The sequence below is a fragment of the Phyllopteryx taeniolatus genome, unplaced genomic scaffold (genome assembly GCF_024500385.1).
Source record: "Phyllopteryx taeniolatus isolate TA_2022b unplaced genomic scaffold, UOR_Ptae_1.2 contig_24, whole genome shotgun sequence".
In the NCBI taxonomy this organism is placed as follows: Eukaryota; Metazoa; Chordata; class Actinopteri; order Syngnathiformes; family Syngnathidae; genus Phyllopteryx; species Phyllopteryx taeniolatus.
Genome location: NW_026903162.1, coordinates 3479427 through 3502381, shown reverse-complemented (window position 1 = coordinate 3502381; position 22955 = coordinate 3479427). Strand labels below are relative to the sequence as shown.

At 43.6% G+C, this 22955-nt stretch overlaps 1 protein-coding gene across 5 annotated transcripts in view; it reads right to left on the bottom strand.

Moving 5' to 3' along the window:
• znf536 (zinc finger protein 536) overlaps positions 1 to 22955 on the bottom strand; it is a 187973-nt gene that overhangs the window by 96530 nt on the left and 68488 nt on the right. For all 5 annotated transcript variants that reach the window (XM_061764985.1, XM_061764982.1, XM_061764987.1 and 2 more), the window contains one exon: positions 16354 to 16436. Coding sequence is in view for 2 of the 5 variants with exons in the window: in XM_061764982.1 (XP_061620966.1) it covers positions 16354 to 16436 (83 nt within the window). In the remaining 3 variants the exon portion in view is untranslated. The remainder of the gene's footprint in view (positions 1 to 16353; positions 16437 to 22955) is intronic.

Sequence of the window (22955 nt, the reverse complement as noted above, 5' to 3'; positions counted from 1 at the left end):
GAATGATTCTTCAATGTCTAAGCGTCTTCTTCTTCCTCCGCCTCCTCCTCCTCTTCTTCTTCTTCCTCTTTGAGCAGATAAGATACAGGTAGCGAGAGGCTCCATATGCTCTTCAACCACAAAGCAAACGCGATTCTTCAATAGTCAAAGTCCGCCTTGAATGGCGGCGTCTTCAATCTTTCCGTCTTTGATAAGGCCCACCTCAACTTCCTGCGTACACCCTCTGAAGAGTTACCAGAGAAGTGGCACACTTCCTCTTTCAGAGCTCGTCTCGACGACAATGGGGAAAAGACGACTTGAGCTACTTTGTACACCAAGATGGCATGGCTTCTTACTAACCAACCAACTGATGAAACAAACAAGTTCGGAACTAATACACAATTCTGATCTAGAGTTAACTGACAAACACTCTCACTAACTGACAAAAAAATCAATTAAGAAGTAAGAGATGAACTCGTGGATGTTCTAAAGGTCGATCGCAGAAACTGAACCGATGAAAAATGAAGTGGTTAACTAACAGTCTAAACCACTGCGGAGCCAAGTAGCTAACTAATGAGCTAGCAAAATGACAAAGTTATTGTCAAACTAACCAGCACTTTTACTAACAAACACATGAAAAGACTTATAAACCTTAAAAAAAAAAAAAAAAAAAACTAGCAAGCACTATGCAACAATCTAACAAACCAACCAGCCAATGATGAAGGCCAAACAATCCTCAAAAACAACAAGTGACACTGTTGCCCTCCAGTGCACTAGGTGGCGGCATACCAGGTGTACTCTTTGTACTCGCCCCGCTGCATCCACGTTCTGCGTACCCTCTGTAGAGTTGCTGTCGGAAACTGGAGAAGTGCCACACTTCCTGTTGAAGCAAACCCATTTATCTTCTTATCCGAGTTATCAGGAAATGCTCCTTTTAGTTGTCTTTGCGGCCTTTCATCCAATAAAAACGACAGCGCCGGTGTCGCGCGAGATGCAGCGCAACTCGTGCCGAGATCATTATCTGCTCGGGCGCAGCGAGTGCTTTGCAGGGGCGTGGTCTCGGCGGGGACATAAGCGAGCGCGTCGTCCTGATCACAGCGGACGGCTGGCGACCGCGCTTAAGTTCACACGCATCGCGTGAAAGCGTTTCCACGGGGACGCTAAAAACTACACGTCGGGAAGAAACGCGCCAGCGCGACGGCGTTTGCCGCTCTGCCAAGGTTGGCGCCATGAAAGCACCAAAAGAGAAGCGTTTACCGGAATCCAACGGCAGAAAACGTCTGTTCAGCGTTCAAATCCTGGAGGAGGACGTCACAGAATTTGAAGCAGACAAACAAGGAAGATTTGAGGGACTTGCGGGGATTTCTTATTTTCTTTTTAATGTGCTATGCTAATGTTACCTTAGCCTGTCGCTACAGTTCACAGCGACATGCCCACAAGCATTTGGCGGGTCACTCCCCCCTGACGCTGGCAGACGGTAAAATTGACTTGGATGACTAACTAACTGACTAACACATTGACAAACTAACAGATGAACTCACCGACTAACTGCCAAAATGGGCTAACTGAAAAACAAACAAAAAACAAAGCGACGAACAAAATGACAAATGAGCTAACGAATAAAATACCAGACAAACTAGATTACTGACAAACTACTACTAACAAAAACTAATAGAAAAGCTGACCAACTCATTTACACAAACATACTAAAATCTAACTAAATAACTGAAGAAACAACCAAGTCAGGAACTGACAGAAGAACTAACGGCTAAACTAACCGGTCGAACGTGCTAGGTACAGTATCTGACAGACTAAACTGATCCAATAACCAACTTTCAAACTTTTTTTGGCCGCTATTAACCGATTACTAACCGACTTATTATCCAACCAATTACTGATAACTAACCACCAAGGCAAATGGACCGAAACCTGGATTGCCACCAAATATTTGCAAGTTCTTCCTGCAGCAACACCGCTGGTCAAAGTGTTGCGTCTTTTTGTGTGTAACCCTGCTAACTAACCCACAGCGAGTGACAAAACGTAGCACGTTGCGACACTCGGCAGAGGTCAGCGCCGCGCTAATAAAGTTGTTCGAGTTTTTAATCTGGACGCGCGAACAAAAACCCAGTTGTGCGCGGCGTCCCGGCATTCCCCGCGCCGCCAGCGCCCGCGCGCCCAACGCTTTTCATATCTCGCATTTCTTTCCCACCCTGACTGACCTTCACTATCATCTCACACTTATCTCCCCACGCCAAGGTTGCGCACGCACGCGCACACACTTATGAAAGCCTCCCTCCCGCCTCCTGATCTGACTTGAGTGCATCGAAATATGTAAAACAAACACGTGTGTAAAGTGCGAGGAGCGTCTCGAGTTTTTGCGTCTGATGAGGTGCTAAACGGCCGGAATGTTTTATTTAAATTGGGCACAGTGGCCTTCTGGGAAGACGCCCGCTCGGACTTTTTGACATTTGCAGCAGGCCGAGAGCCAGGCGGCAGACACACGCACGCACACACGCGCGCGCGGACACACACACCCAAACGACTAGCCGGCCGCAAAGACCACGATAAATCCTACGACTGCTTTTTTCCCGTCCTGAAATTTTGGGCCGCGCCAAATTTTGTACACCGGGCCGAGCGCCACCTTTACCCCACCTCCCACCCCCGCCGACGCGTTTGGTGTGCAGTTGCAATGCGCATGCCCTCCTCACCGTCTTTTCTTCAGCCCCCCCCCCCCCCACCCCCACCCCCCATTCTGCATCTGATTAAGTTAACAATGCGCTGTTATTTGCATGCTGATTTCGCAGATCCCGCCGCACCCCCTTCGCCCCCGCCTTTACGCACCCCACCCCCCGGCCCCTACCTCGCCGCCACCCGCCCCCCCCCCCCCCCAGCCCCCTTCTCAAACAAGCGAGGCAGGATCAGAGTAATGTGATCGCACAGCATCCAGCCGACACAATGCGCCTCAAAGAGCAGGTGCCCACCCTCCACCTCCCTCGTCATTCCTCCTCTTCTCGTCTTCACCCCTTTTCTTCCTCCTCCTCCTCTTCCTCGGCCTGTTTATGAGCTGGTATTATAATCAAATCTTCAGCGAGGGAGGCCTGTCTTTTTTTATTAATTATAGGCCGCGCCTGATGCCGACGCGTCGGGAAGGCATCTTCAAAATAGGTCGACTGCTACACTTTGCTATTCTTATCGCATTTAAATGTCAACACGGTGCAAAGCTCTACAAATTAGTTCAGGCAGGCTTCAACCCCCATTTAACATTTAAGGCGCCGATTTCAAAGCGCTTTCTCGCGCACACACACACACACACACGCGCGCGCGCACACACACATATAAGCCATATAAATACAAAATAGAGAGATACCGCCGCGTCTTTCAAACTTCTCATTTCAGCACAAACGCCGAGCTGCCAACCTTTCCGCCCGACAACAAAAAGAAACAGAAACAATGCATTAGCCCCCATGAATAATACATCGGCAACAAAACATCCCCGCTTTTTCGCCGTCTCCACTTAAATCCGCCGTCCAACTCCACAGATGCGAAGTGGCTAAGGAGCTTCCCCCCCCCCCCACCCCTCCTCTCTTTAAATTTTGGGCCACCAGTTGCGACGACTCCGCCACTTAAACGGGTAGTGGAGGTGGGTGGCTGCTTTTCAGATGCAGTGCATACACTGGTTTTATTTGCTCTTGAAGCTTTGCGCCGCCAGTCGCGACCGAGTGCACCGCTTAAACGGGCAGCGGAGGTGTGAGGCTGTGGGCGAGGCGGGCGACGAAATGCTGATTTTTGAAATTGAATTATGACCACTGAAATTTCTACAACGAGCCATTTCTCTTCTCCTGCAATTTTTGCGCCACCTGCTGCGACGACTCCGCCGCTTCAACGGGTAGCGGTGGTGGCAAGGGAGGACGACGGAACGCAGATTTGCCAAATTAATATCACTATTACCTTCCCTTTATAAATGTCACTCCGCGATGTGTTTTGGGGCATCTGAGAGGTCTTAAGTCTTCTCCAATTTCAAGTGACTCGCCGCCTAAACGGGTAGTAGTTGAAATTGTGTTTTCTTTTTGTGATGACCATACTATACTTCTACTGGGTTTTTTTTCCCGCCAGTTACGAGTGGCTCCTCTGCTTTTCCTCTCTTGCAAATCTGCGCTTCCAGCTGCAACTGAATCTTCCGCTTAAATGGGTGGTGGCGCAAGAAGCTGAAACCGTTTGTTTGCGACATTGTTACGACCACTACTGTGGTACGCTATGAAGTGTTACTACTCCCCCTGCTTAAATGGGTAGCTAGTGACGCAAGAAGCTTTTCAGCTGCAAAATAGAGATTTCATGCCGAGAGGTGATGCCGTGCAGGCTCAAGCGACGCCCCCCTGCGGACTAGCGGACAAAAGGAAGCCCGGCGTCGCACTTGACGCTCTCGTCCGACTCGGACGCCTTCGGGAATACCAAAGGAGACGAACACAAACAAGTCAACACGTCCGGCCCAGTGTAAAAGAGTCAACGGTATTATCTCGCGTTGCATTGTCTCTGCCTGAATGGCGAGACAACTCGCTGGGAATTACAAAAGCAGAAAAAACGTGATGGCTGCACAAGACCCGAGTTGGGGAAAGTTGGGAAAAGAAAACTCGGAGAACTACTACACCTCAATTTCTTCTGTTAGAAATGTCAAACATTCGTTTATTTCATGAAAATAATGAAAACATACACACACATACATATGTAGCTTTTTTTTTTTTTTTTATAAAACACAAAACCGTTCATAAATATTGTCACAACACATCCAAAATAAATGGCTACATTTAAAAAACAATTTCCAAAAACCTATTGAATCCAAACACATTCGACAAAATGTAAATATGGCGAAAACATATACATGGAACTAAAAAAGTAAATATTCCAGTTATTATTCTTATTATTCTTGTCTTGTACTTTTTGCTAGTTGGGTAGTCGGGATTACCATTTTATTTTATTTATTTATTTATTTTTGTTTTGCTCTCTTAAAAAAGGAGAATGCCATTGGGCACACTTCCAACCGCCCTAGCAAGTACGCGCGCTAACTAGCTTTCGCGGAGACCCCACCCGCGCGTCTCCCACCTCCAGGCCCGACTATGCGCAATGCTCCGTAACGTGTTATACTTCCTTTAACGCACAGTGCGCGTGAAAACACAAATATCACTCATTGGTTTAGGTGCTCCAAAGTCCGTTTTGGTTATATGCTTGCAGTTTTCAAGAGAACTGTCTGTGTTTCCACCACATTTGCACAGGGCCCCGCAGAAACGCGCGCCTGTCGGTCTTTAAAGCGCCTCGTCGTGGGCCGTGAGTACACGCGGGCTTGGACTTGACAGCCGGCGGGTGGACCGGGGCATGGAGTTGGCGGGGCTGCATTAGAGTGCCTCGTTGTTCGCAGTGAGTCACTATCTTGAAGATTTGTTTTAATCATTCAAATTTGTCAGGGTTGTTAACAACTCTCTTCTCTTTTTCTTTTTTTTTTTTTTTTTTACTTTGCAGGGACTTTAAGAAAAAGCTCAGTGGGTTAAGCAGGCACACATTCAAAGCATTAAAACAAACCAAATCAAAGTTTACGTTAACTTCTGTGAATTCCACACTTTGGCGGCGAGACGGTTTGAAGACGAGCTCCGTCGCTCCGGAATGTCGTCTCGCCGAAAGGAAAACAAAAGACGGCGTAATGGCTCATTAGAGGCGAGTGAGACGATTTGGGCAAAACAAAGCCGCCTTCAGCGACGTGTCACGGAGACGCCGCCGCTGCCGCCGCGACGGGACGAGCGAAGCCACAAACGACTTCCTCCCACTTGCGTCAACATTTTGACGCGTTTGTTGAAAACGTGCAAGCACTCGACAATGTGCTAGAGAGACAACACAAAATTTTTTATATTTTTTTTTTACAATATGCAGGAGAAGAACCCAAACTTACATTGAAGTTTAGCATTATGTTGTTATATCGTATGATAACATCTTTCCGGGCTGGTTACTTTTTGAAAAAAATAATTAAAACAAAAACTGGAATCGGTAAAATTTCAGCCAGCTTTCATAAAGCGTGGCAAATAAATGCCGACGTAACTAATTATATTGTTCCTTGTGAGCTATTAAAGTTAACTGCTACTTTGCGTAACAGAAATTAACTGATGTACAATCGGAAAAAAAAAAAATATTTATTGCACACTCGGTCATGAACAATTATTGCAATATGATTGCTCTTTGTGAGTTATTCATAATAACCGGCAACTTGTACAATATAACGAAAAAAAACAAAAACGAAAAAAACCAAAAACAAAAAAAAACGTGTTTCTGACAAAAAAAAAGCAGAGAAAATTCCGAGGCACGGAGAGAGGAAAGAAACAGTTGCGGAAAAAAATGGAAATGTATCTTGACGTGAAGGAATGCATGTGATGAATCCAAGTGACGACTTCTAGAAATTCTAATAATCATTGTTAGGATGATGATCATCCCCCCCCCCACCCCACCCCCCATGCAAATGCAAGTTTGGCACGCTTGGAAGAGGTGCAGGTCATCCACACGCTGCCTTGCACAACAGCAATAATCCACAGAGTAAACAAAAAAAAAACCAAAACAAAAAGTTCACTGCATGCTGAGTCACATGCATGGAAGGTGCCGCCTTGACATACAACTACCATGTCTTCTGTGACCGCGCTCGCAACCCAAAACACTTCAAATCATCCTTCCCCATTGAAATGAACAGAGACGCTACTAATCCGTTACACTGCACTAATATTAGTCGTTCTCTCACAGACGATGAAGCATAACATGCCTGCGGGTATTGTTATATTACTTGTCTTCACGCATCGCTTCACCGTTTCTGTTCAAGTATCCGTGGCTTGTTAGCCAATCTATGGCCTTTCACATGTAACATGTAATTCTCTTTGTTTTCTGTTTCGTTTGACAGGAAACTTGACCTGGAAAAATCGTTTTTTCGAGAATGGTTCACTAATTCCAAACTGCTGCTTGTCAAGTTTTTGCTCGCAAGTCCAAAAATTTGCCGCGCGACGGCCTATAAGTTGGGTCACGTGGGTCCCAAGGCAGCGCCGGACAATATACGGGTCAGATCATTTACGCGATCGTTGCTCACCATAACCGCCGCTTTGCACCATAGAAATAAACACAATAACGCGCAATAATCCAGAAAGTCGGCGAAAGCCGCAGTCTTCCGGCATCGTACGACGAAGAGCTAACGCTTCGAGAAGTTGGAGTTGTTCCTAATTCCCGTCGATGCGTTTGTCACCATTAAACTGAAAGAGATGATGGCGATAAACTCCACTGTTCTTGAGCCTGTCTGAAACAATGGCACAAAATAAACAACTAAGTACAAACATGAGAAGGGCGGGTGGATTTGCCGAGTGCGGAAGTCATAATTGTCTTTGGGCTTGACGGCGACTAAAAATACGCAGACAATAGCGGCGAGATGAGCCTTGGCAGCGCATGTTTTGTCCTTCAATACTCTTGTTTTTTTTTTCTTTTTTTTGTTGTTTTTATCCTGCCTTTGCCGCTCGCGTTCCCACCCCGCGCCGAATAAACGGATATGTGAATTAAATGCCATTGTTTTAAGCAGATCGCCGGCTAAATTTAGGCTCTTGTTCTCCTCCAGCGCGCCGGAATTTTGTTCATTATGTTTGCACTTGGGCTTTATCCTCCATCTTATTCATGCCTGCGTGTGTGTGTGTGTGTGTTGCCTTAAGACACACACATACACACACACACACATATAGTTCAGCCATGCGTTTTTTGCAATTATAAAAGACACAAAAATAATTATTCCGCCGCGCAGTCAACACGACGTATCCCGGAGTCGATGGTGCACGGATCACGTGTTTAATAAAAAAGGTTAATCAGTTGTTAATCAGAGGATTAATAACTTGCTATTTTCTTTTACAAAAGCATTCATATCCCGCCATAAATATTTCATGCTTTTTCTTTTTGTTGTGGAGTTTTTTTTGCCGAGGCGGGGGCGGGACGAGCGCCCCGGTGTTGCAGGGCACACTGAGCAATATCCCGACATTAATGTGCGTTAATCACGCTTTGCCGAATAGCCAATAAATTCATTCATGTTTATTAATACAAAGCTGGGAGAAAACAATACTCTTTACATTATTCACCCACTTATTAATAAAGCTCTCATGAGCAAGGACCGGCACAAGACGGGATAAGAAAAACGGGGGGCAGGGTCCAAGCGAGTCCAGGCCGGGAGCAAAAGTTCATTAAGGACTGTAAGTATCCTCCACATTTTTTGGTTTTTTTTGATTTACAAATTGCCCGGCCAGTTTGTTAATCACGGCAAAACAAATATTGCTTTTGGTGCGCTCCATTTGTTTGAAGCCACACACACACACACACACACACACACACGTTCCCAAAATACTCATTCCCGGCTCCCATGTAATTAAAGAGCGCCTTTAGTGAAAACACGCAGCCCGACTCCAATTAGTTGTGTGGATGTCGCCGGCTGAAAGGCGCAGCGTGGCGTCGGGTACTGGGCGCGCCCGGGGGCACCTGGGGGTCCCGGAATGGAAGAAGTGTGTGGCGGTAGTGGATGAGCGAACGGGGGATGGGAGGCTTCCGAGGGCGAGTGTGCGCTGTTAAGGACGGGTTTGTTCTTCTGTGCGTTTGCAACTAAAAGAACCCAAAAGTGCGTTCAAACTGCGTTCGAACTAACCTATCATAAATAATGACCCTAACTAACCCTTACCCTTACCCTAAACCCAAGCCGCAAACTCAACGCTACCTTAACCCAAGCCGTAATCAACCCTAACCCTAAACCAAACCCAAACCCAAGTGCAACCCCAATCCAAGCCTAATTTGAACCCTAAACAAACACAAAACCTTAATCTGAACAACCCTAACTCCGATCAAACCAAATCTTAAACCTGACCTAAGATAAACCCTCACCTTGAAGAACCCTAAACTAACCCAAATTGAACTCTAACCCTAGCCGTAACCTGGACCCTTTACTAATCCTAACATTAACCTTAATCCACCACAACGAAAACTCTAAACCCTATCCTAACTCCAACGGTTTACCCTAACCCAGTTGTGCTTTACCTGATCATCTGATTGACTCTCTGGTACTGCGATTGGGAATTGTGGGTTATCTGAAGTCGGCACTCGGTTCGATCTATTGGTCTATTTCTGGTTGAGACCTTCAGGAATACCAGTTTGGCCTCTAGTTGAGTCTTTGTGTTGATTCTCTGATCTTCTGTTCTCTGCTTGGTACTGTGGTTGGGATTTGGCTTGTGTCTGTAAATGGGACTTAATTTCATGCCTTGTGTTCGAGTTTCTGGTTGCTATCTCTTTTGGGGCGTACTCTTCTGTGGATAATGGGTCTGGTTGGCTTTTTGAATAGAATCTTCTGTTTAGCATTTGGGTCGTATATGTAGATGGAACCCGGTGTTACGTCTCTTGTTAAGACTGTTTGGGACTCTTGTGAGTACTAGTTCTCTTGTCGAGTCTGATTGGGACACTTCTTGGGGTTCTGGTTTTGTCTAAAACTGAGTCTCTATGGAGGTATCTGGTTCTCTTGTTGAATCTCTGATTTGGATTCTTTCTTTGTTGAGAGTTTTTGTTCATCTCCGGTTAGGACTTGTTTCTGGTCGCTTATTAGTTCTCTGTTTGGATCTTTGGTTTACAATAAAACACGTAAGCGTGTCCTGTCCGTCCCGTCACACAATGTGCTCTTTTTCAGACACACTGTCGTAATCTAAACACATCGATGTACACAAACACACAAAGGAAACCAGAACCGCAAATGGTCCGATGACCCTTAACGATTGCGTCTGAATTCAGCCTGTCCATCACCACCGGGCGCTCCTCCAGGCATAAACCGACGCCCTGATTGCAAATATTTAAAAGATGACATTTCCTGCGTTTGTGCTGGACATCAGGAGGTGAAGATACAATATTTTCCATTCTAGCCCACCTCCCCCCCCCATCCCCCTCCGCCTTCCTCTTTGTCTTAAGCTCCAAATTGTGTTTTTATTGAAGGCCAATATGGATCGCGCCACAAAATGTCATCCGTCAAGCTGTCGATGAATCCGTCTTTTCATTTAATGATCGGCCGACCGGCCCGATGTGCCTTCCACGCCGCGCCGTACACCTTTAACGGGAATCAATGGCGTGCAAATAACACTTGAGGCGTGCTCAGATGTGGACGCCATTTGTCCAAACGCTCCCACCGCACGTGTGAATATTGGATGCGTGATCCCGCCGCCGCGCACTCGGCGAGAAGCTGAACGGAGGCGACAGGAGGAAGCGGCGAGGGCCGGGAATGATGAAGCCAGCGGGACAATTAAGCAAAGAGGGACGAGGAGGTGGGGGGTGGGGCTTTAAAAAGGGAGACGGGGGCCAAGAGGCGAGGGACGGACGTCCGCCGCCTTTGCCGCCTCCGCCGCTTCACTTAAAAACTGATTTCATGATATGATTGAGGGGGAGGGAGGGTGACGGCTCTAAAACACATAACTTTTTACGAAGCGAAAATCAAATATTAAAAATGACAGGCCTTATAAGTGCAGCGAGCGAGCGCGGGTCACGCAGGGAGGGGCGGCGGCGGCGGCCTGTCAGCTACTATCTGTCAGGGCCAATTAGAAACAATCAGGGCCCAGTGAAAGGGAAGGTGATTGTTATTAAGCGGTGCGGCCCGGCGAGCGGCGGCCCAGATGTGGCCGTGCATATCAAAGAACAGGAAGCCGCCGCTTTAATTCAGGAAGCTAGCGGTGGCGAGCGAGCGAGCGAGCAGGCGGGCCGACGCCAGCCACAATGGAAAGTCAAAGAGGGAAATGGGCTGGATTGGGAGGGGGGGGGGGGGGGGGGAATGTCCCTTGTGGAAGCGTTTGTACGATGGCGGAACATCACTTTTATGGGAATGAGAAACACATTTACAAGAATTCAAACGAAACAACGAAACTCCAAACGCAATGAAAGATGTGAGCGGCGACGAATGACAATCAAACTTTGAGCTCGGACGGGAAAAAAAACAAAACAAACAAACAAACAAAAAAAAAAGCTTCGGAATTTAACTTTTGAATAATTGAGTATCGTCCATCTGTCTAGCGTGCAACATAAACGTTTGGTAGAAATTTCACAAACTCTTTCGAAGACGTTTGCGGTTGGGGAACGCACGAACACAACCAAATGAACCTTAACCCCAGTTTCAAACTTGAACCCAAGGTTAACCCTAACCTTGACTTCCACGCCTAACTTGAAAACCCAATTCTAAACTCTAACCCTGTCTTGAAACCCTACTTTAAAACCTTAATCCTAGTTCAAAACCTTAACATTTACTCACAAACCTAACTTCAAACCCTAAACTGAAACTCAAACCTTGACTTGAAACACTACCCATGGTTTAAAACCCAAACCCGGGTTTAAAACCCTACTTTGAAACTCTAACTCTGGCTTGAAACCCTGACCCAGGCTTAAAACCCTAAACCCTTCTCTTGAGACCCTACTTTTAAAGTAGCAGTCGTTTGAAATAGCAACCATGCATTGAAACCCAAAGCCTACTTTAAAACCCTAACCTTGGCTTCAGACCCTAACTCGAAACCCTAAACCTTGCTTAGAGCCCAAATTTGAAACCCTCGCCCTCGATGTAGAAGCAGCGCAGGTGTTGCATTGAGTCGTCGGGGTCCGTCAGTCGAGCGCGGTTGAAATGAGCGACGCGGCAGTCGAGCGGCCGCCGATGATCGCGGTCGCGGCGCGAAAGGCACGCGGCGCTATTTGAAGGCTTCACTACGCAAACGACGACACTTGAGTGACGGCGAGCGACAGGAGGCCGCCGACTCAAAGTCACCGCGCCATTAGAAATACAACTCGACGGCGACGCTTTCTTCTCTTCTTGACTTCCCCTCGCAGTCGTCGTGTGAAGTTGAAAGACTTCGTGTCAAACGCTTCCGCTTAAGAGGAGGGGGAAAAAAAACGACGCTTGTTAAGACATTTTCTTTTTCATATAGTGCGCGCGGCACTCGGGGGGCTTTGATTCCTCGCCCGCTTTGTAGCAAGAGCGGGAAGACGGAGAAGCTGAGCGTGCGAAAGCCGCCTTCCCGCTTTCCCCGCCGTCGGACAACCTGCCGCCGCCTCGCCGCCGTAACCGAGGTTAAGGTGTTAAACGCAGCGGTTACGGCATTCAGTGTATTTACGAGTCTGCAATACAGTGGAAAGTAACTCTAAATCCAAATTGCTGGCAACAAAAGTGAGTACACCTTTAAGTGAAACCATCCAAACTGGGCACTTCATTAACTGGCTACTTAAAAAACCCTACCTCAGGCTTGGGACACTTACTCAAATCTTAACCCTTAACCCCCATTTGAAACCATAAACATGGCTTGAAGCCTTACTCCTAATTTAAAACCCAATTTTGAAAACCTAATCCTTGTCTGAAACCACAAACCTGTCTTGAAACCCAACCTAATTTGAAATCCTAACCCTGCTTTGAAAGCATTGGTTGAAACCTTACTTTGAAGCTTGATCCCAACTTTGAAAGTCTATTTCAGTCTTGAAACCCTAGCACCGCTTTGAAACCCGAGTTGAAACCCCAAACCTTATTTAAAACAATAGTCTTTAACTTACTCTTACAACCTTACTTTTAAACCCTAATTTCTGTTTGAAACCACAATCCTTGCTTGAAACACAAATTTGAAACCAAAACCGTAACCACGAACCCGAGTTTGAAAACCCGATTTGAATTTAAAAAAGTGTAATTTTCCTACCCCTGCGAATAACTCAACACACAGCCATTAATGCCTCAACCGTTGGCAACAAAAGTGACTGGACCACTGATTGAAAATGTCCACATTGGGTACTCACTCATCGTGTGCACATTAATGGCCTTTTTGTTGTTGTTGTTGTTATTTAAATCTCACACAAGGAGCCAATAGCGCGCCATCAAATTGACACCAAAGCAACAGGTGGCGCTATAAACCCTAACTGTATTTGAACTCAACGAGGGCGCACTCGAGCTACGCGAGGCTGGCGATTTTTGTCAAAGCGAGCATGGACGCCGCCGTGGGCGAGCGGCGACATTTGAAAACGCCCTCGAGGCAAAACCGCTAGCGAATGAACCGACGGCAGCCGGCAGTCAAATGGGATTAAGGCGCATTTAACGCTCGCAAATTACACTGGGCGCGCTTTTGTCGCTTCCGCTCACGCCGACGCACAATAAGAACGCTTTTAAAATTAACTCCTATTTCCAATGCAACACTGTATGATTTCTGTAAAAAAAATAAAATTAAATTAAAAAAAAATGAAAAAAACATTTAATGTTTGTCTTCTGAGATTCAGTAACTACTCAATGTGGATTTTGAAAAGAAAAAAAAATATTTTTAATATAATAATACTGTGTGAAAAAAAGAGGAAATTAATTTAAAATCAAAACTAAAAGAAAAATAAGATAAATTCTAAAAATGAAACATAAATTTAAATTAACTAATATAATAGATAAAATAATTAACATGAAAGTAGAAAATAAAATCAGAATGTAAAAAAAAGAAAAAAAAACAAACATAACTTTATTCGTGAAAATAAACGTTAAAAAGATAATAGTAAGATAAAAACAAAAACAAATACATTAAATAAAAACTCAAATTATAAAATATTAAATTAAATAAAAGTAATTAAAAAAAAAAGCCAGAAAAAAAACATTTTTAAACGACTAAATTAAAATCATGAATTGTAAATCAATTAAAATTTTAAATCCCTGGTCAATAATGCAATACTCAAAATTGTAAACATTTGTCAAATTCTGAAGTGTCTGGACTTGAGTGTATATAATGTTAATATTATAGTGTATTGGAAATGCACTCAGATCTCTTAAGTCGCCATTCGAACAAACGAGCCAACCCGAAAGCAAAGCTTTCGCATGTGAGAACTAGAAAGTCCCACCCGACGATGCCGCGGCCCTAAAATTAGACGAAAGTTTCCACCGGCTCGGATCGTGTGACCGACCGCACGCGGCGGCGACAAGGTGAGACGGACGGACCGTAAAAACCTCAGCGCCCGTCCACCCCCAACCCGCCCGACGCCTATTTTACGATTATTTTATTTTTTATTTTTTTTTCCCGTCCTCTCTCCTCTCTGCACTATGAATAAATTGCGGCTGTCCGGACATGAAAATGTCAAATACCTAAAATACACCTAGGCTAAATAGCATATTAATTTTTAATGCCTGCTCATCCTATGCTGCTATTCTCATATCAGGCCTGTCTGCCAACAGCTGTTGCGCCCGCCCGCCGCCCGACCGGAATTTATCATCCATCTCGTTCAAGGAGGCAGCGAGCGAGCGAGCAAGGGAGGGAGGACATTGTTCCCCGCGTCGGGAACGAGGGAGCCCACTCGACGGTTTCCATGCAGCCCGTGCTGCAAAAAAACTGGGATCAAAAAAATGTCAGGAGGAATAGTTTCAAAGAAGAAATATCCCCAACTCTGCTTTCAAACCTTAACCCCGGCCCGAAAACCTAACTCTTGTTTGAAACCACAACACTTGTTAGAAGCCTTTGTATGAAACCCTAATTTGAAAACCAAACTCTTGTTTGAAACGCTAACTGCAGCTCGAAACCATATATTTTTGAAACCCTGATTTCAAATGTTAACCCTTCCTTTAAAACCCGAAATCTTGTTTGAAACCCAAACCGTAGCTCGAAACCATATATTCTGAAAGCCTTATTTCAAATCTCAACCCTTGTTTAAAACCCTAATTTGAAACCCGAACTCTTTGCTCGAAACCCGAACCCTGCCTTAAAACACGAACCCTTGTTAGCAACCCTGATTAGAATCCCAGCCTTTTTATGAACCCCTAATTTGAAACCCGAACTCTTGTTTGAAACCCAAACCGTAGCTCGAAACCATATATTTTGAAAGCCTTATTTCAAATATTGACCCTTGCTTGAAAACCCTAATTTGAAACCCGAACTCTTTGCTCGAAACCCGAACCCTTCCTTGAAACACAAACCCTTGTTTGAAACCCTAATTTGAAACAATAACACTTTACCCAGGCCTGAAACCCTTCAGAACCCTTAACCTTGTTCGAAACCCTAATTTGAAACCTTTTCTAGAAATGGTACCGCAGGCTTGAGGCTTGAAACCACATTTTTGTGTTGGCAAGTATATTTTGCGGCTCGTTTTGAGACATTTTACCTGGTTTCCGTGTGACGTTCTGCAATAATTCAAGCGTGTGCCTCACCTCGCTTTTTGGTATACGAGCGTGATTCAATTACACTAATGCCAAACATAAATTGTTCAACAACCCCACCGCCCCTCGCCCCCCGGCCCCTCCCCCGCCCGATGGTGACATTGACGGCGGAGGTAGTGACATTGGCGCATGGAGGCGGCACGGCGGAATGCCACCCGAGTGTGTTTTTAGGCGGCATGTGGCGGCTGATTATGGTAGATTATCACAATCCAGATTGTTACAAGTTGAGCGTGCGTGTGTGTACGTGTGTGTGCGCTTAAAGACACAACGCCTTTGGGGATAAGTCGAACTGGCGAGTGAGTGATGAACAGTTGGCGTGTGTGTGTGTGATGTTCTTTATCGTCACACAGCAAGGACGATATAGTTTAGTAACGGGCTGAAAGGAAAATCGATCAACTCTGATCTTAGTAATATTTTACTTTACTTGAGTACGTCCGCAGGCAGAATGACCCCCCAAAAAAAGCATAAAATGAAATGCTGACCCTGCATAGGAAAATTTCGACCATCTGTCAAATCATACAAATTTAAATTAAATTTTTTATTATTTTTTTAAAGTGTAATAAAATTTCAAAAATAAACACATTTAGGATCAAATTTAAAAAGTTAAAAAAAAAAGGTTTTGCATTAGAAATTGCTAAGAAAATAACATTATATGTAAAATAAATTAAAATATATACATTAAACTAAAAATAAAATACAATGACAATAAATACTACTGTATCATGACAAGAGTACTATTAAAACTATGAGTCAGATATGTCAAATACAATTAAAAACAAGCTTTAATGCCAAATTAAACGACATTGAACACAAAATAAAAAAAACAAAATACAAATAATTAATCAAATTAAAATGTATTTTAAAATTAATTAAAACAATAAAATGAGTGAGCAGGAGTTAAACAAAAAGCATTATTAGAATAAAAAAAACAATTGAATACAAATATGTTTTAAATAAAAAACATGTTAATGAATTCCAAAATTTGAAACGCTGACTCAAAATTCATTCAAAAACAATTCCATAGTACCAAATGTTTTCCATAATTGCGTGTTGTATTCTTAGAGCGGACCGCCACGCAGCACCACAACCGCGACGTCACGCGCAGATCACCCCAGATCCGCGAAGGAGCACACTTGGCAAAACCGCACGGCAGGTTTGCTTACCTTAGCACGCCAACAGCATACTGGAGTGAACCTCGGTGTTGGATCGAGCCGCCTGTGGCTGGCACTGCTGAAGGGAACGCCACCTGGAGGAAGAACAAAAGGACGTCAGCAGAAGGAGATGGTGACGGTGTGGTGGAAATGCAGACAGTTCTCGGGAATGTTAAAAAAAAAACTAAAACGTGAACACGATACCATTAAAAAATACAGTTGAAACTCAGTTGTCCGTGATTTCTTTTCATCTAAATTTCGTCCTTGTTTTCATACATCCGATTAGTTTCTGTACAAAAAAAAAAAAAAAAAACCTGACTCGGACCTCATTTCTCAGAATCGATGCGCGTTCATCCAAAGCTAAGTTTTGTAAAAAGTGTTCAAAAGACGACAAGGTGTATTCCACAAAGCAAGTGTTTCTTCACAACTTAAGGCAATAACAACCCTCCCAGTCTGCTCGGCAACACTCAGGCAACACCTGCGTAAAAACATCCAAGCAAAAGTCTGACCTTCAAAATAAAAGCATTTAGTGTACATTGGTGCTTCCTGAGCCACTTCCCGAGAGAGAGACGACCACCCACCAGCTTGAGCCTACGGTCAAGAGTAGACGCCGCAACGCTATCGCCAGGACCGCAACATTAGTGCCTAATAATTTCGGGGGAAATTACTAGCTTCAGACAAGACCTCAACTTTGTCCTCTCTCTCCCGTCCGCACTGGACGCAGTAAACGTTCACGTTTCCAACTGTAGTCCAACACACGATGTTCTAGTTCCCTTTTCGTACGCCCATTTTCCTTCATGTTACCATTATTAGTTATTTTCTTTCTTTAGTTAGACCCTTGGTGTGTTTCCCTCTAAATCCCTTGTAGTTGCCATTAAATATACTATAAAATTGTGTTTTGTGTGTGTTCTGAGTTTAAGTAAGCCTCTGTCATGGAGAACTCAAAATTTCATAAACTGTAGCAACCTTCAAACTACGAGACTGATAAAAAGGTTTCTCGTCACTTTCCCTACATTTTATCCTCATCAAACGTGACACGGTGCCCCTTTACGAGATATATTACTTTGATTTTAACAATAAAACTTAAAATTACGGTAAACCGGAAGTAACGCAAGCGTCGTTTCCGCCTCATTCTTTTCTGCTAAATTAATTCCATTTTGATTTGACTAATCTATGCTACAGCAGTAACGATAGAGTCATCAAATGAAGAAAATGTTCTATTTCATATTTTAAATTGCGTGGCATGTTATCTTATAAATTGCAAGCGATGTTAAAAACTACTGGTATTCGACTTTTTTGAAAGCTTATTTAAATCATTGATGGAGGGGGGGGCGCCGTATAAAATCTGGCCTGTTCCAAAGAACCCCGTACCTACTGTGAAACACGGGGGTGGAAACATCATGCTTCGGGGCTGTTTTTCTGCAAAGGGACCAGGACGACTGATCCGTGGAAAGGAAAGAATGAATGGGGCCGTGTATCGTGAGATTCTGGCATTTCAAGGTCCTGGAGTGGCCTAGTCAGTCTCCAGATCTCAACCCCATAGAAAATCTTTGGCGGGAGTTGAAAATCTGTGTTGGCCAGCGACTTTAGTCAGACTTTGCGGAACAGATTAATCACGTAAACCGAGGTTCCGCTGGACACAAAAACACGACTTGGACTCTTTTGCTGTTTCAAGATTCCCTCGTGACCCTACCAAGACCAACAGGTGCATTTTTCTGCGGTCGATGTGGTGGAAATGCAGAAAGCTCTCGCTAATCTTTCAAGCTCCCTCTTGAACACTGTTACCACTGCACCATTTGCATCTTTGTGTATTTTTGCGTCACTTTAGGAAAAGTCATCAAATTCCAGGGTGAAAAAAAATGACATTTAGCCTGTTTTTATTGCTGTCAAAATGTCAAAACGAGTCAAATTTGATGGCAACAGTACAGATGAAATCAAATCGCGCGCCCCGGAGGCACGTTTTGGAAATCCACCCCTCAAAAGCGAGACCAACACGCTGAAGCTAAATACTCGGGGACCTTTCATTTTCACGCGATCAATACTAGCTGCCACCCCTGACAAGCTGCACTTCATCCCCACGCTTCTTATCGTCGTCATCCTGCTCCTCCGCCAGGGCCTCCTGGATGGAGGACATCCTGGACTGCCAACAAAATCGCCATCACGACACTCAAAACAATTTCAGGAATTTTGAAAATTCAGCCCCCAAAGCCAGTTACACTTAGCAACCTGAAATTTGGTGGACATATCTATTATGAGTAGACCCAGAAAAAAGTCTCAGGAAGCGATGCCGGAAAAGACACACGAGCCCTTCCATTTTGGTTTAAAACAGCCACTTTAGGATATTTTTGCCAATGTCTGGCATTTTGAAAATTCAGGCCCCAAAGCCAGTTACACTTAGCAACCTCAAATTTGGTGGACATCTCTACCATGAGTAGACCCACAAAAAAGTCTCAAGAATCCATATCCGAAAAGAGACGGGAGGTCTGGCATTTTGCTTCTAAGAGGCCATTTTAGGATTATTTTGTCCATTTCCAGGCGTTTTTCAAATACAAACCCCACTGAAAGATTTTGTCCGATTGCCACCAAACCTGAACCTCGTTTACTAGACAGACGGGCAAGGCTATTCTAAAAGTTTTTGGAACCCCCACAACATCTACTGTCATTTTTTGAAAATCCGGCCCAGTAACCCAGTAGCCCAGTTTGATTTAGCAGCATCACAAGTGGGAGGCATGAGGAGACCCCCAAAAAGTCTCAAGCAGACAGGAAGTCTGTCATTTGGCTTTGAAGCGACCATTTCAGGCTCAACATGGCCATGACCAGGTAGATGCGAACAAATTTAAACCCCGTATGTCAGGCAGATGCTGAATCGGAATGATGGTTAGGGTGATTACGTCATTGCATTTAAAGCCACATTTGCACTAACGGTTGAGTCGTCGTCAAAAGCAAAACAACGGCAAACGGGGTCTCTTATGTCGCTAAATGTGTTCGAAATAAGCGAAACATGTGAGCGTAGGAGGCGTAGGGCTTAAAATGACTGTCTGTCTAATCATCTGCACAACAATATTTGCTGTGAGGCATTCTAAATAGATTATCGCTGGTCCATCTGTGTCATCATTGATTTATAAGGCATTAAAGCTACTCGGGGAGGAGATCGGGCTCCGCTTTTTAAAGGGGCTCCTCGTCGCTGTCGGGTTGGGGGGTGGAGATGGTGGTGGTGGTCGGGTGGGGGAACCGGTCGATTCACCTCCCCTTTAACGTGGAAAGGAAGTGGAAACGGGACGGGAAAAAGGGAATCCAAAAATGTTCGGCATCTCTTTTTGTTTGGTGATACAAAAGAGGCTGGGAGGAGGGGAGGAAGTACAGGAGGAAACACACACACACACACAGGAAGAGAGAAAAAAAAAAAAACAAGGGCCATGATTAACATATGAATGCTATATGCAAATGGTGGGGAGAGAGCAGATGTTGGTGCATTTAATTGACCTATATGTGAATTGGATCCAAACCTTTCAGTGTGCTTTCTGGGGCCCGCCGAGTGCAGTTTGGACGCTTTGGCGTTCGAGTGGCACTCGGCGCGCCAGCACGCCACTGCCGCCATTTAAACGCCATGCCGCCAGTAAAAAAAAACAAAAAACAAAAAAAAAAAAAAACAAAAACACGCACACAACTAAAATCGAGCTCAAAGTATCCGTGCAAACTATTTCTACATTGTTTAATAAATGAGTGGAAAAATACGAGGGAAAAAAATAAAAACAGTCAAAATATGAATAATATTGGAAAAAGATGAGACAAATGGTCAAATATGAGTGAAGCTCTTTTTAAAGAAAAATGATAAACTAAGCTAAATCACGTAATGGTTTGACAGAAAATTGGAAAAAAACGTGAAAATAGTTTTTTTTTTTTTTTAAAAAGGCAAAATTTGTGTTAAACTGTCAAAAAATGGGGGAAAACAGTCAAACTGTAAAAAAGAAAAAAAACTGAAAACAAAAAGGATTGTAAATGTGTCAAAATAAAACATTACTTAACAATTCTTCGAAAATGATTAAACATGGACAAAAGCTGAGTGTAAATAAAGGCAAAGAATGAAAAAAAAAGTCAAAATGTCGGAAAAATGAGGGAAATTTTAAAAAGATGAGTGATCACGATACAAAAAAAAACCCAAAAAACGAGTGAACCGCGTTCAACAAATGAAAAGCTGAGAATTTCTTTGGATTAAATAATGGGTGAAAACAATGAATGATAAACCTCACGATGACTGGAGAGGAAGCGACTGAGTGAAGGTGACACCACTGCACGGGCGAGCCATTTAAAACACACACAGCGTATTTCCACATCTCTTCGTCCTCCTCGCCTTCATCCCCCCCCTCCCCCCGCAACAAACACACACACACACATGCTTGGCAATGTCATTAAATCGTATTAAATTGCCTTTTGTCCGGGGGGCAAGGACCACCCGATATATGATAATACGCGAAGGCCTCGGTGTAGCAGCCACTGAGCCGAGACCGTCCTGCCGACAACACCGCGCGCGCGTGTTCAAGAAGCCGGTGAAAGGCGGCACAGAGAGGCGCATGTGGCTCCCTAACAAGTGGGACACACACTAATAGAAACGTAGCTCATAAATTACAAGCCTTCACGCCGGCTGCCGAGCTGACATTTTTGTGTGCAGCGCAAACTGCTTCGAGATTCTGTCAAATAAGGAGTCGGAATGTTCAAAAATGAGTGAAAAATTGTCCCAAAATTGGTTAAAAAAAAAAAAAAGGCATGAGAAATGAGTGAAGTGCAAATTGTAAAGACTGATTGAAATTTGTTGGAAAGTGATTTTTTTTTTTCAAAAAGGAGAGAAAATGGACAAAAATAAGTCAACATTTGGAAAAAAAATTGCACAGTTGAAATAAAATGAGACAAGAAAGGGCATGCAAATTTTGCAAACCGAAAAAGGTCAAAAAATGCAGGAAACAAAATGATCAGATATGGAATGGGTGAAAATGCTCATGAGTGAACAACAAATTAGTGGAAATTTGCCAGAAGATGAAAATGAAAAAAAAGTCAAATAGTCATATGTCAAAAATAAAAATAAAAATAGTAAAAAATGGTCATGAGTGGAAATTTTCAAAAGAGTGAAAACTGATAAATATTCGAGGCATTTTTCAAATGTTTTACTGTTAAAAAGGAAGTGAACATTGCAGAGAAAGAAGAAGCAACGGAGAAAAAAAAATCACATATGTTAAGTTTTCACTCATTTTTCTGCCAAATTTGAATTATTTTGACATTTTTCACCTAGTTTTAAAACATTTCAAGCTATTTTGTGGGGGAAAAAAAGTCACAAATATGAAAATAGTTAGTGATAATCGTTTGAAAAAGTGAAAATTGGACTTGAAAATGAGGGCAATTTGTCAAATAAACAACATTCACAATTGCTATAAAATGAGTGAAGAAAATTAAATTTGACCAAAATGAGTGAAATTTGACAAAAAGAAGGAATCGTTTCAGGGGGGAATGATGAAAAAAGGAATGGAAGATTTCTGAAAATTTCAGTAAATAAAGTCACACAACAAATGCAAATTGTATAAAACTGAGTGAAAATTGTTATAAAATTCGTTAAAATTTGACTAAGACATTTTTGAAAACTTGACAAAAGTACACAATTTTAAAAATTGTCCAAGATGGAAAGACTAAGTGAAAATGTTTTAAAAACGACCGTAAAATTAGTCAATTTATTAAAGAATAAAAACATTGTGAAAACTAAAATGAGTAAAAACCGCCAAAAATAATTAAAAATTCTCATAAATCTGTAAAACTTTCTGCAAAAATGAAGAATGTTTTTAAAGATTCGACAATTGTTGATATTTCTGGAAAAAAATTGTGAAAAAATAATAATTGTTATAACCCAAATTTTATTGAACTTTTTGACATGTCATAAAATCAGCAAAAATGTGACAGAATTGTGAAAAATGTTCCAAAAAAATGGAAAACCAGAGTGAAAATGATTTAAAAAAAATTAAAAATAAAAGCAAAACTTTTCCGAAATGTGACACACACTAATATAAACATAGCTCATAAATTACAAGCGTTCACGCCGGCTGCCGAGCTCATATTTTCTGTGCGGGGCAATTTTTATACGGGTGACGGGCGGGCGGCCGGGCAGTTTGGGGGACGGGGAGGAGGGGGGCCGCGGGGCCGAGCCGCATTAGCATAAAAATTAACACTTAAATGTGGGCTTATTGTCAAGCGCAGCCTGCCGCACAACAATCAATTCCTCTTAGAAATCTGATTAGATGCCATGACGCTTATTATCCCGCTCATGTCCGCCTGCCCCTCTCTCTCTCTCTCACACACACACACACACACACACGCATTAACACGCACACACGGCCGCCATTACACGGTCGACGCAGTTTGTTTACGAGCACGTCAAGAAGGACAGCTCGCCTTCATTTGCATTGTCCAAAGTGAAATGCTTTAAAAAGCACACGAAAGCGCATCCATCCCATCACTCACACACTAATGATGGCCTTTGTTGCCATGGTAACAATCCCCCCGTACGCAACATCAGGACCGGGCAGGATCTCGCTCGTGACTCTTGTCGCCACATTTTTGGCAGCCTCAAGTTG